This window comes from Protobothrops mucrosquamatus, unplaced genomic scaffold (genome assembly GCF_001527695.2).
Source record: "Protobothrops mucrosquamatus isolate PMUCROS unplaced genomic scaffold, P.Mucros_1.0 scaffold23, whole genome shotgun sequence".
Taxonomy (NCBI): Eukaryota; Metazoa; Chordata; class Lepidosauria; order Squamata; family Viperidae; genus Protobothrops; species Protobothrops mucrosquamatus.
In genome coordinates, this window is record NW_015386408.1 from 2,624,352 (window position 1) to 2,639,520 (window position 15,169).

The following is a 15,169-nucleotide window of genomic DNA, read 5'->3' on the forward strand; positions in this document are numbered from 1 at the left end:
CGCCCTTCTCCCGAGGGACTCAGGGCGGCTTACAGGTAAATAAAAACAGTACAATACAATAAATATCTAAAAGCCAAATTAAAATATATATTAAATGACCTGTATTAGATTTAAAATTATAAAATCCCTTTAAAATCCCTATAAAATCCCCCCCTAGGCCAATCCCGCTTGATGGAAAAGCCATGTCTTGAGGGCACGGTGGAAGGAGGGGAGATCCGGAATAATCCGGATCTCTGTGGGGAGTTCGTTCCACAGGGTGGGGGCTCCCACAGAGAAGGCCCTCCCCCTGGGGGTCGCCAGCCGACACTGTTTGGCTGTTAGGTTCTTTGTTTAATGGTCATAAAGCTATTTATAATTCTGGTGTAAGTCATGCCGCATATGTGTTCAGAGGTTCCTTACATTTCCCGCCCAAATGCTCCTCTTTAACTTTTTGATTTTTCCACAAAGAAAGAATAATAGCACAACTATGCATGTATACTTTAAAGGCATCTGAAACAACAACAAAAGACAGAGTGTCTATGAAAGAAAACTCTTCAAAATTTATGTTTAGTTTCAGTCCTGATCGGTGGCTTTCTACTACCCGCTTCAGCTTGGCTGAGCTCCAGACTCATTTTGGTTTCCTTTCGGTGTTTGGTCAGAGCCAGGGTGGGGCGAGGATTTCCCTTAAAATCTTCTCCTGGCTCCCAAGAGGCTGTGTGGAAAGAGAAACTGGTTTCTAATGAACAGTTGGTGTGGGTGTGTATGTGTATGAGAGAGAGAGAGAGAGAGAGAGAGGGAGGGAGGGAGGGAGGGAGGGAGATCGGTGAGCACAAAATGGTCAAAGAATTGCATGGTCAAAGAATCAGTGTTAATTTTTGACTCCATGGTATTCCTTGTTATGATGCATAAGTGATGATGCATCTCTCTCTCTCTCTCTCTCTCCCTCTCCCTCTCCCTCTCTCCCTCTCTCCCTCCCTCCCTCCCTCCCTCTTTCTCATCACATCTAGCCATTCCAACAGGTCCTACAAGAAAAGTCAGGTTGCACCTAACCTAGGGGCAGGGAACCTTGGCTCTTTTATGACTTGTGGACTTCAATACCCAGAATTCCTGAACCAGCCATGCTGACTCAGGTATTCTGGGATTTGAAGTCTACAAGTCATGAAGTCTACAAAAGAGCCAAGGTTCCCTACCCCTGATTCCTAACCCATCCATAAAGGAATATATCTGATGGGACCAGGAGGAGAGCCTTTTCTGTATGGCAACCCCACTTCTGGAACATTCCTTCTCCAGTGGGCAGGCTGGTGCTGACATGACTGGCCTTCCAGAAGAATCTGAAGACGTAACTCTGCCATCTGACCTGGGGATCTGGTAGTAATGGCGTGATGCCTGTAAAGGGGTTGTATTGTTAGTGAGTTTACTGAGTTTTCCCGCTGATAATATTTTTTTATGGTTTTAATAGTTACAGTATTTTTGTTTTACTGTTTTTGCATTTATGTGGTTTGGTGTTTTTTAAAAAAACTTTATAAGCTATTTAGGGTCACGTATCTGAGATGGATGGCTATGTAAGTTGAACAAACAAGCAAGCAATGTCTGCAAAAGGAACTGTTTGTGTGGCTTCTGCAATAGATTACCTTTCTTTCTCTTGAATTTTCCACAAGTTTTTATTAAGTACTTCCTCAGAATCAGGTAGCTGTCAGAGAGATTTGTGAGCACGTGAGAATTTAAGTTTGTCATCAGTCTCATGTCCATAATTTGCATGACTGTGTGCTTAGGTGGCATTTGGTTATTACTGTCTGATATCTTCGAGCTACAGAAAAATTGCTCCAGCAGATCTTCAGAGCACACATCTTAATGGATGGATTGTGCCATCAGCATGAAACTCACAGCTCTGTATTTATGATTATAATTCTGATTAGGATGTCAACATGGAAGACTTAAGATACCTTTGAATCTCTTTGATTAGCTTATTGCACTATAACTGATGCTCATTTCATATTTGCTCCACTATCTATGTATTCATATACATATGTGAAACAGAGCAGAGCAGGTAGTATTAATCAGCTGTTTGACCAAGCAGGGGACCTCTAATTCCTAACCCAAATTCCTAAATCTATTTATAAGGCCTTTTGGGGGCTATGGCTATTTTTTACCAGAGATAAGCATCTGAGTTCCCCACTTCCACTTTTTTTACCCCTTTCATTTGATTTGGGGCAACAAATCAAGTAGCAGATAAGAAGTAGCACACATCCTGCAGAAAAGAGAATAGTACTTTTCCAACTTTGGCTGATCTGGATAAAGGTCAGTAGGGTCAGTGCCATTGTATGAAAAAAAATTACCTCCTTTCTTCTTTCCACAGAATTGAAACTGGGGCCAATTTCGTTCACAAAGTTGTTTGCTGTAAAGTGGTACAATATGTCCATTAAGAGTAGCACTGAAATCCACAGTGAGTTCATTGATGGCGTGCCCTGTAGAATAGATGTAGTATGAATCTTATCAGGAACTACACAAGAACAAGGCCTTGCCACTGTGCTACTTTAGTTTTCATAAAGGGAGAGAGAGAGAGTGATAATTCACATGTGTGTAAAATGTGGTTTATACAATATGTCTCACCTATTGTAAATCCCCAAATTTAAAGCAAGTGGACATTCCAACTTACACTCAATTACTTGAGACAAATATCTACATTTGATGTAGAGGGAGTTTGGTTTTGATTTAACAAACACAAAATCCATCCTTAGTAAGTTTCATGCTTGGGACAAAATTATAATGTGGTTCAGACTGGGCTTAAAAACCTATTTAATTCTTGCAAGACCAGAGTTGAACAAAACTGAAATCTGGCAAGTCAAGATAGGAGGCATGGCTAGATCTAAAAAAACCAGTTTCCCTGTAGATGGCCTTAATCCAGTGGTGGGACTCAGCCAGTTCGCACCACTTCGGCAGAACCGGTAGTTAATTTTTTGTTGCCCAGGCCCAGAATGGACTTCCGGAAATGGCATCCACACAGAGAACCAGTTGTTCACATATTTGAATCCCACCACTGCCTTTAGAAGCAGTCACACTACTAAGAAGACTAATAGCCATTGATCCCTATGACTTCTATGAATTGGCCTAATCTTTTCTTGAAGCCAGCCATGCCTGTAGCCCATACCACATTCAGTGTAGCAAATTCCAAAGTTTAATTGTATGTTGTGTAAAAAAAAAAAAATCTGTTTATCCAAATCCTAGTCACCTTTCAAAACCTGGTTTAAGTGAACAAATTAGTAAAAATAGACTTTAATTTTAGATTGTTAAGAGACTTAATTGGTTGCAAACAATGTTAGGGGCAATATGCAACTGGCTCTCTCTGTCCAACTATACCTCTGACATCAGCATCACAATTACACAGATTTCCTCTTCCCCTAAAGAATATTGTTATCCTACATGCAGGATGTACAACATTCATATATGCTCTGAGTTTGCATAGTATGTTGAACTCCAAAAATAAGTAGGGCTAGACCAGTGGTTCTCAACCTATGGGTTGCGACCCCATTTGGGGTTGATCGACCATTTCACGGGGGTTGCCAAGCAAGGCTGTCCGCCATTTTTTTTGTCTGCCATTTTTCCCCCTTTTCCGGCGGGTGCTTTACCTCCCTTGGGCTGGGCCAGCTGGTGGTCGGCCTGCTCCGTCTCTGCCGCTTGCCAGCTACGCCTCGGCCGGCGCAGGGGGCGGAACCACGCATGTGCGGTGCTCCCGGGCAGGGAAAGTCCTCGACTTACGACCGGTTGGGTAGTCCTCGACTTATGACCGTTTTAGTCCTCGACTTACGACCGGTTTAGTCCTCGACTTACGACTGGTTCAGGTCGCGGCATTAAAAAGGTTGAGAACCACTGGGCTAGACAGTTTAAGGAAGGGGTTTCAGGTGTTTTAATGAGGGAAATGGGTTCCCTAAACCTCTGTGAGTCTTAAGATTGCCACTGTATCCTTTAAAGCAGGGGTTTTCAAACTTGGCCCTTTTATGACTTGTGGACTTCAGCTCCCAGAATTCCTCAGCCAGCATGCCTGGCTGAGGAATTCTGGGAGTTAAAGTCCACAAGTCATAAAAGGGCCAAGTTTGAAGACCCCTGCTTTAAAGCCTTCCTAAATTAGAGCTTGGGGAAAAGCTTTACAAAAAGAATATTGCTAGGTCATATTTGCAGCCCTGGCTTATACCAAAGGAGAGCAATCTGTGATCTTCCAGATCAGTTGAGCTTTGAACCTCATTATCCTACAACTTGGCCATCTTGAGGAGATCTGATGGGAGTTGTCCTCCTCTACCATACAGTGACGTAGTTGCAAAATCATGCCCATGAGGTGCCACAGGGAATCTAGGAAAATATTCACTACTGACATCGGTGTTGCTTCTGAAAACAGCTTTTGGCGTACTTTCCTTTCAGAAATATCCTTAATAATAAGTCATGTAATGTTAACTCATCATAAGTCCTTCACTGACTTACTTGGTTAAGTAATCAGCAAATGAGGATACATGTACTATAATATATGGGGCAGTTATAAGCTTATTAGAAATGCATATCTGATAAGAAATTTCAGGGTGAGTATCAGTCTATGCCTTTCCAAAAGTAAGCTTACATAGAAACACAAATATTCCATAGTTTCTTCTCGGCCAGTGCAGCCTGGCAGAGTAAGTGTGCCCCACATCCCTTGGATTAAACAATGGCATCTATTAGGAATCAGGAAGGGTGCCTTCTCTATTGCAGTACCTGCCATCTGGAATGAGACACACACACAGCTGGATCATGTGGTTCTCACCATGATCACATTCCAAAAGGCATGAAGACCTGACTCTTCCCCCAGGCTTTGTGTTAGGGTGAATTGGGTCCCCTTGATGAATGAGGTTTTCATTCATGTTTGTATGGAGCAATTGGATGTCATAGGCTTATTTGTATAATACTGGGTTTTCATTCTGTTTTCTCTTTGATTTTGTGAGCTGCATAGAATTGCTTTGGAGCCAACCCAGACCTAAATCTAATAATAAAACGAATAATTTGTAGCTGATAATTTTAATTTAGGACACAAAGCATTCTCTAAACCATTGAACAATTGCCCACTTGTACTGTGATTCAGCACTACAGAGCAGTGAATTGCTATACTTACTTAAAACAGTTGCTAATCGAATGCTAACATCTTTGCCGGCTTCATAGGAGCAACTGTCAACACTCAAAGCAAGATCTTGCAGAGGATCTGCAAAGAAAAATAAGACCCAAATCACAAGTGATTGATTTTACTGTAGCCTAAATAAGAGCTATAACAGTATAGATAACAAAACATCAGAAAGAAATTTCTTAAACTTGTTTTCAATTCAATTATCTTCACAGTTCCTGTGGATGTGATCTCTGTGGATCACTCTGCTTTCTGCTTGGGAGATTCAACAGGGAAGGAAATTCAAAGCTTGTGATCCCTGTCCTTTTGACACTATAACTTGATTAAGCAATCGAGCTTCCTGAGCAGAAGCAAATGTGGAGGACTAGTCTTTTCTTTGCAGCTTGCCCTGAAATGCCACTTCTGCAATGCCACTACTGAAATTTAAACAGGAAGCACCTTGCTTCTTCAGGATGTGATTGGACCACCAAAGGTATCCTCCAACTTTCCAAGCTCTTCCTCAATTTCTTTTTGGCAGACCCTTCAGGGATAGTTGGCTTTTTCAGACCTCCCTTTAAGTATCAGCCCCATAGATCAATCACACCAGGGGTGTGTGTGTTATGCTACCTTATAGCATAAATTCCTCTGACTCCCTTACACAGAATAATTTTATATCTATATGTTTTTGTAGTTTTTCTTCTCTGTTATTCTGAGGAGAAATAGATGCTATATTTAATTTTAGCAGACTTGTCCACAGAACATATAGTGACAAAGTGTGCTGTGGCATTCCCCTTTGCACATGGACAGTGTAGGTCTTTAGTTATTCGGGTTTTCTCCCGCGTAGAATTAGAAGTGTCTTGGTGACGTTTCGACGAAGTCACATTCGTCATCTTCAGGCTGGTGTCTTCAGCTTCGTGCTTCTGGGAGTAGTGTGTATATATATTTGTGATCACACCAATAGATGCAGTTTCTCTGTAAGAACTATTTTAATAAAATGTTGTGCTCTGATTATCAAAACAAAGGCATGGGCAACAAGGAAGATAGCATTATAAGGAAACAGGAATAGAACCCTTTGTGCTTTCTTCCCTATCTGTCAAAATCAGTTTTCTTTTTGTTTTATCATGATATGTGGTAACTGAGCATTGCTTAATATTTTTGCTTCTTAAACACTTTTGACGATTATTTTGCAATCCCATTGTCACAGAGATGTCATAAGTAGGTTATGAAAACCCATTAGAAAATGGATTTCATAACACCAACATCTTGACATCTCTTTTCTGTGCTATCGGTTCCCCTTTTTGCCTTCAGCTGGTTTTTAGATTAGCTATTTGACTTTGCAAAAAACAACAACAACCCATTTCTCCTCTTTTTTTCTATTCATGCATGCAGATGGTACAGTATAGAAAAAAGTCTATAAGGGGATTTGTTTGGTACAGGTGCCACTTGTAGCATTTTCAGCCCTTGCACTCAGTCTTCAAGTGCAGATTAGTTGTATTCCTGCAACAGGAACAGATGTGCAGCAGTTGGTATTCTGTTGATTGGTATGTTTTCAGAGAGTAAAAAAAGGAGCATGGCAAATTGTTGTCTGTATATTTGCAGTTTGTGCTATTGTTTTTTTTCCCCCTCCTTCCAATGGTGCTGCTGGCTTGGATAATTTGAGCCTTGTGCAGGCAGCTGATAGCACACATGATTTTGGCCTTAACTTGGGGTAGCCAGTTGATATAATGATTTTTTAGTCTTTTTAAAATAATAGATGTTGATGGTGTTAGTCCGGGTTTTATGTTGTCTAACTTGTCTGCCATCCCTGTTTTACCAGTTGTTTGAATAGCCGGTTGTGGGGGTAAATGAATCGATAAAAGGAAAATGCTCTACACAGACTATAAAACTCGTTATTGTCTCACAAGTTCCAATAACTGGTGCGTAATACGTTGTGCAGGAAAAATGCACAGATGTCATGGGGGTGGGGGTGGGGGTGTCCACTTTACTGCTTAGAGAGTTACTCTGTTCCATCCACCCATCCATCAATCTATCCGCAGGCTGAAAATGTACACATCCTGAATTCTCACAGAGTCAAAATGTTTATCTTCCTTTCCCAGGAGTAAATTGTGCTGTACTTCAACCTCTCATTTCCCCTCCATACTTGAGAAACACACAGCGCTGTTGAATTTCTAGATTTTTTTATATGCATTTTTTTTTCAGAACCACTTGCCAAATTAGATCTTTTTCTTGTTTTATAAAATCCCCCTCATATGTTTTGTGTGTGTGTGTGTGTGTGTATTTAAAAAAAGTCCATTGTTGAATATTTGATTTGGTAATTCAATTCAAAGGCAATTTGATTGGACCTCTAAAATGAAGAATATTTCCAAACAGAATTAGCAAAACTGATCTGAATTGAATCAAGCATTCTGATGTTAGATTCTTCCAAAGCAATTCAGATGTCTGAATCAAACTGCATTGATGATAGTTTGATTGGAAAGATTGAACTGAATTACATTGCAAATCTAAATGGAATCAATTGTTCAAATAGGATTTTATCTCATGTATTTATTTGTTAGATATATATCCTGCCTTTGCTTTAGAGATTCAAGGTTATGAACATAGCACTTTTCCCTCTTAATTTTTTTTTAGATTGGCTGAGCCAAAAGTCTATAACTAGGTTAAAATCATGCCATGAGCTTCCGTGACTATTGGGAATCTGCCAGTCAGGCAAGGAGGAGGAAACAAGTGTGGAATTTGCCTTGAGTTTCTGCCTTGCATGGTGACCAGAGACCTAGAACTGAGCCCCCCAAAGTTCCATGACACTTTATCTGCTTGTTCCAAGAGAAGATAAGCAGTCTGGGGAGATTCTTGTATTATAGGTAGACTACAATAAAGTAGTCAACTTTACATGTGGATCTTGTTACTTATGCCTGACACTGGCTGAGGCTAGACTTGAATTTTTTTGATACGAGCCTAATACTTTAATTATTATACTATTGACTATTATTGACTCTTATACTATTATTACTTTCATTTTTACATACTAGTTCTTTGCAAAGTACAATCTTGATGACCCATCAAGCATTTCTTCAACCATATTACCAAAATATCTCCATCTATGAAGATCGACATTGTGGCAAAATTTATTTAGCTATACAGATCACCAACTTAATTAGTTAAGGGTAGGTCTTCTATAGATTATCTAGCATCCTTATGGCCACTGAGTCTCAATTGTGCAAAATTGTTACAACTGAATTATCTTTAGAGATTTACTTTCACAGGAATAATATTGGAGTTTTGCTGTTTTCATGCTTTAAAATTTCCCGGACAATCTCTGTCTTTGACATTATAACTATACCTTGATATTCCTCTCCTTAGCAACCCTCAGTTGTAAAGCTAGAATGTGTTAATCTTTATGCATTAAGGAATTGTCCATTTTCCCTTTACGTTCTATTTTAGCTATTTACCTGAATAAGTTTTTTCCAAGTAGTGGAATTCCTACACAATGAATATCTGATGTTTCTATGATGACAATACAATAGGCCTCAACCATCATATTGAAATCACATTAGAAACATTTCATTTTCTCCCCCCCCCCTTCTCTCTTGTTCCTATGCCATTCCAGGTTCAATGCTTTTGAACAGTTAGTTGATAATTTTCTAACAAATTATTGATTTAAATTATTTTTGGGAAAACAGTTTCCAGTAGATTAATTGCATATGTTTCCAGACATTGATCTGGTTGAGTTCACATAGTTTGGGATGGAGGTGGTGGGCCATTATTCTGCAGAGTACATAAATGCTTTTGGCCTTTCTCTATTCCACTCCTGGGAATAATTAAATAATGGGAAGGCGGTAAATTATTTTAGCTCCTGTTTTTCCAAGTTCATGCTATAGTAGAGCAGAATTGAAAATGAACACACAATAAACTGATTCTTAGCATTTTAATAGTGCTTTCTGCTTCCAAAGACCTAAATAAGATACCCTCTAATTAATTGTAACCACAATCCTGGTGTGGAAATGATTACAAACATTTTTTAAAAAATTCACAGCTAAAATGCTTTCTCACCACTGGTATTCCAGCTAGGGAAATAAATTACTTTCAGTGTTCCCTAAACTTCTCATAATGATCACTCATACCCTGCACTTTTAAAATTTAGAACTGGAAATACATTTCACTTGCTAAGACAAAAGCTACTTACAGTCCTATCAATGGACAGGGTGAAGCAGTGGGATTAGTTTAACATTAGTTGAGTTCTGACTGATCTGGGCCTCTTAAAGTAAACTGCTCCTTTCTTAAACCTTTATATCCCAATAACCACTCTGTAACAGCAGCTCTGAGTACAAACAAGATGGAAAGAAAAAAGATAAAGGGAAAAAAAGCATATTTTCCCTTAAAAGACAGTTACAGGAAATCTGTTACTTTATTTATTGGTTACGGTAAATTTTAAATCATTAAAATGTCAATAATACTGTTGAAAATACTGCTGCAACTAAAAAAATAACAAGTGAGAGAACTCATGGGGATTGTTTGCTATAATAGAAGCAGCTTTCCTATAAATCCAACCCAGAAAAAAAGATAGTCAAATAACATGAAGCCAGCAAACTTTAATGCAAAACTATTTTATTCTTAAATTAGATTAAATTAAATTGGCTCCTGAGACCAAGTGTTGTTCCAATTCTGGATATCAATAAATGAATAAAATAAATTCCCCTGAGATCTTAGTTCCTGGCAGCTCTGACTTCTGTTTCTGTTCTCCTCTCTTTATATTCCAATTTAAAAAGGCATCGTTTCCTATTCTGGTTACTTCAACATACTCACGGTTATTTGTGTACTTGTGTACACTGGTTGAGAACAGTAGAAGGCAGTATCCTATCACCAGTGTTTCAACTTGAAACAATGAAAATGAAAAGGCAATTTTGTCTTTTGCCTCAAAGGGCAAGTGTTGTGGGCAGGATATCTATAGGTAAAGAGACCCAGGGATGAACTTGGAGAACCTATGCAGAGATACAGTAGTTAGGACAACATGTACAAAAGCATACTTAAGTCTGGGAAACAAAACCCCTAGGAAGAAACTCAGTCTGGTTCTTCCCAAAGTCTCTTAGATATAAGGAAAAACACAGTTTAGGTTTTCAAGATTTTGTTCCTAGAATGTCTATCAATAAATATACAGTAATTCTAATCAAAGTAGCGGACTTGGTTTCCTGGTGTCAATGTGCTGACATCATGAAAGGATTAAAAAAAAAAGTCTAGATGGTAACTTCATGATTGAACTCCAGCTTCTTTTTAATGTGCATTGCATGCACCACACATAAAAAAGGACAAAGCTTTGACTGTGTGGTTGCGGCTACCATCTTTATTTTTAAAAAATCTCATTTTCTCCCTCAAAGAGCCTTTGAAAAGCAAATCTGATACAGAATTCAATTGAGAAATCATGCTTGGATTACAGTTCTATAAGATGAATTTCTACTACATGTGAAATGTGGCTTTATTTTAAGGTAAGGCTTTAAAATCTTTGCTTGTCTCTGATTTGCAAAATAAGAACAGAACTCTTAGATTAGACATAATTTTTTTTTGTAATTGCTCATTATGATTTATAAGTCATATTAAACTGTCTGCTGTTAATTGTTGTATAACTTTTAATAATGTTCTGAATTTAAAAGTGGATATTGGTTACTTTAATATACAGTGCTGTTTAGCGTTAGTTGGATTTTTTTTATTTAATCTTGTAATGCTCGTTTTTCTGTTTTTATTTTTGTGTTTTTAAAGATCTAAAATTAAAAGAACAATAATAAAAAGGAGACTTGTAGCCTTATAAGCATATTTAGGGAAATCTTGCTTATGTACTGTACGTGTGATGTCAAGATATTAACAAATTGATTCCTCTTCTCTGACTCTGCTTAGTTACTCTCTAAACCAGGTGTGTCCAACATTTCGGCTTGCCTTGAACACATTGATTAAAGAGGAGTTCTCTAAGCCACATATAAAATATACAATATAGTTAATGTATGTTTATATATAAATAATGTTAAAAGTTTACAATCTTGTGGGGGCCACATTAATAGCTGTCCAGGGCTACATTGGCCCATGGGCCGCTGGTTGGACATGCCTTTTCTAAATTGTCACAAGAGCAGGACTTTGGAGGCAAAATCTCCACTTAGTGATGTGAGTGGGTGTATTCTGACTTGTACTCTACAGTGCATCTAAAGCAGGGGTCTTCAAACTTGGCCCTTTTATGACTTGTGGACTTCAACTCCCAGAATTCCTCAGCCAGGCATGCTGGCTAAGAAATTCTGGGAGTTGAAGTCCACACGTCATAAAAGGACCAAGTTTGAAGACCCCTGATCTAAAGGCTCCCTACCCCAGTAAAACCACTAAGCCCTATATCTGTAATTGTTTATAGACCAGCAGCCCACAACCTTTTGGGCACCAGGGACTGGTTCCGTGAAGAGAGGTTTTTCTGCGGACCGGAGGGGGTGTAATTTTGCATGCCGATTGGGGTCCGCTGTTATAGACATACCAAATGCTTTCTCCTTCTTCCTCTTCTATTTCCTGTTGAGGATCAAAGCATATTGAATCTGAAAGGCTGTGCCACTTCAGGCATTGGGCTGGGTAAGCTATTTTCTTAGCAGCAGCTCTGTGTCTGAGATGGTACAACATTTATAAAATGCTTGTTTGCACCGAGATCCTCTTCATTTTAGGGTGAACTTCTTCAGTAAAAATTAAGAGATAGCTGCTAAGCAGGGTAACCATGCTGCAGAGTTCAAGGATATCTCTCTTTCAGAGTCCCCATTTCAGAGTCCCCATTCCAATGTGACTGTAACAAAAGGAGGAACCACATGGACAAGACGTTCACTCATGATGGCTTCTCTTTACTTAGCCACGATTGCCCCAGGCAACGGTGGTTTGATCATGTGACTGTTGCTGTAACTAAACAGACTTGTCTATGAACTAATATACCAAATGCAAAAATCTTTTTTCATTTTTAAAGACATTTTAATCAGTAGGGGTGACATGTGTTAGAAGTATTACAAAGAAAGAAAATAATCCCAACAGATGTGCCTCATAAAGACAAATTGGGTTCGTGTGTGCTGTTTCCCCCCCTTAATTTATTTATTCAATTTCTATAGCAACCCCATCTCAATGAATGACTCTGGGTGGCTTACAGTTTCAAAACTATAAAAACAATTAAAGCAATAAAAACAATTTTAAAACAATAAAAACATTTTGTGGCTTTGCAGCTGAATCTTAACGATAGGCCTTTGATCTTGATTGAGAATTTTGCCAATTCCCACAGGTCTGCAGTGAGGTTTTGTGCTTACTTTAAGTAGTGTCCTTCAGTTGCCTGGATGAATTTTACAAGATACATTTCTGTATTTGTTTTCAAAAGAAAAAACTCCATCATTTAAAATCTTGGTCCACCAAGGATAGACAAGTATGCTCACACTGATACATCTTCAAATAATGATCTAAAGATCACCTCCAAAGTAGGACCCACAGCCATGTAATCAGTGGTGGGATTCAGCCAGTTCGCACCACTTTGGCAGAACCGGTAGCTAATTTTTTGTTGCCCAGGCCCAGAATGGACTTCCAGAAGCAGCATCCACACAGAGAACTGGTTGTTCACATATTTGAATCCCACCACTGCATGTAATCTGATGTCATCCTATGTATCATCAGATATCTGTGGGCTTTATAAGTTGTCCTGTATTGACACAGTCCGATTTGTGTCTCACATGATCTCTAGAACCATCTGGTGCCTAATCTGTCTTTATTGCTGATTCTTCTTAAAGATGCATTTGGGAGCCATTTTCAAACCTTGAAGCTTATGGATATTCTTCTTGTTGCCATGATGTCGATTTCCGGAAATAGCACTGGGTGATACTTCATGTTAAATGAGAGAGTTTAATCTAAACCCCTGGCCTCTGGGACAGACAAATCTGAAATATATCAGCTCCCTCGTTTGTTGTTTCTTGGTCAGTGTCATAGTAGTTAATGAATTCTATGACCTTTTGCATATACCAATTGAGGTTTGTTTGATTTGTTTTTTGATTTTGTTTTTAGACTTGTCTATGACCTGACCTGCCAAAAGGAAGATGAATCTGAATTGAAGAAGCCCCTCCCCAAAACAAGAGCAGGGAGATTAACATGATAAACACAAGCAAATATTCTGAGCAATCCCCAATAATTCTGCATTGTCACTCTAGATTACCAACTCCAGTTTACACCAGTCCTAGACGTGTGCAATACAGAAATCACACTTTTAGAAAGGGCAAGCCCAGGACAAAAATAAACAAACTGATTAACTGAAGGAATAATTAATGATTATAATTAACGATCTGTAAAATAAGGTATCACTTTTGAAACATTAATTGATCCCTCTGGGCCTAAACTATACCCACATAGAGAAACATACAAATGTTCTTTTTCATCTTCATTCCTGTCCCTCCAGAGGAAACAGCAAAAATAAGAAAAACGATCAGGATGGAAAAGGAAAAGAAAAAGAGAATTGTGACATGGGACAGGACAGGACAGGACAGGACAAGAAGAACAAAATGGGTAGAAGTGAAGCTAGCAGGGAGAGGTACCGAAACAGGGAAAGAAAAAGAAGAGAGAGAAAAGCCTATAAACATTTCAAAAAGGGGTAAAATCCTCCTGCCAAATAGCTCTTCCAAAGCAAGGAATAACATTCAGACTAGTTTTCAGAGGCATCCATTATGCTATTATTTGTATCTCTTGACAACTTTCTCAATTTAGAGGCAATTATTTAAGAGAAAGAATGTTGTGATAAATCTCCTTCTAATAAAGGTTTGTTTGTTCGATTTATATAGTTGCACATCTCACCTATATGACCTTACAGCAGGGCTCTCCAAACCTTTAAAACTTGTGGACTTCAGCATCCAGAATTCCCCAGCCAGCATGGCTGGGAAATTCTGGGAGTTGAGGTCCACAAATCTCAAAGTTCCCAAGTTTGGAGATCCCTGGCCTAGAGTCTGAGCACTGGCCTAATACAGTGAGGACAGAGGGGAACTGAATTGGGAATGTGTGTTCAACTCTCTTTCTGCCATAAAGCTGACCAGTCACTATGCAGAAAACCAGAGCAGCTCTGACAGCTCCAATACCCCCTCTTTTATAAAGAAAATCACCTTCAAAAATTAGATAATTTTAGATACTGAGCTTAACTATCTTATGGAGTGGTGTGTATGGAAGCTAGTTGTAGTCCAGTGATGGGAGGGAGAGAGGGAGGGAGGGAGGGAGGGAGGGAGGGAGAGAGAGAGAGAGAGAGAGAGAGAGAGAGAGAGAGAGAGAGAGAGCTGTGAGCACAAAATGGTCAAAGAATTGCATAAATTTAATCAGTGTTAATTCTTGACTCCATGGTATTCCTTGTTATAATGCATAAGTGTAAGGCATTGACTCTGTACTAGAAGTGAGAGGAAAAAGGCTGACTCCTTTGTCCTAAGGTGTTGGGAGAGGCTACTTAGTGTTCCTTGAGCAGCCACAGGAATCAGCCATTCAGTACTAGAGAAAAGCAAGCACTAGAAACTAGAAACGAGGAACATGAAACAAAAAAAATCATACTTTAGACATATCATAAGAGTTGAAGCATTGAAAGACAGAAGGAGAAGATGAGGCTGACAGTGCATGATGCAGACAGAGTACTGAAAGCCATCAAAATGCACCTGTAAGAACTCGATAATGTGGCAACAGTTAGGACGGCTTGAAGACCTTTTATCCAGAAGCAGTAGATGTTTGCTACAACACAACAGTACATAACTACAGCTATCTCTAAAGGGGTTTGAACAGCCCATCAAATTCAACACACCTTCAAACAGAGGACTATTTTCTGACAGTCCTTTAGAGAGAGGGATGTTCTCTATAAAAAAAAAAGTGTGTTTACTAGAGTAGTCTCTGAGTAATGGTTATTGCTTTTTATTATTTTCTTATTACTTTCATTATAATTCCAAAATATGGGAAACCTACTCTTCTGTATTAGAAGCTCTCCTGCTCATTCTGCTAAGTTGAGTTCTACCCCAGAGTCTTATCTTAAGAATACCAGCGATGAAGCAGATTCTGTTTGTGAGCTGAAAGTAAGAG

General features: G+C 39.0%; 1 protein-coding gene across 1 annotated transcript in view; it reads right to left on the reverse strand.

Moving 5' to 3' along the window:
* Positions 1–15,169, reverse strand: part of LY86 (lymphocyte antigen 86) — a 24,473-nt gene that overhangs the window by 6,097 nt on the left and 3,207 nt on the right. The window contains exons 2-3 of the mRNA XM_015810847.1: positions 5,111–5,197; positions 2,316–2,444 (exon numbers count right to left, since the gene is read on the reverse strand). Of these exons, the coding sequence (XP_015666333.1) occupies positions 2,316–2,444; positions 5,111–5,197 (216 nt within the window). The remainder of the gene's footprint in view (positions 1–2,315; positions 2,445–5,110; positions 5,198–15,169) is intronic.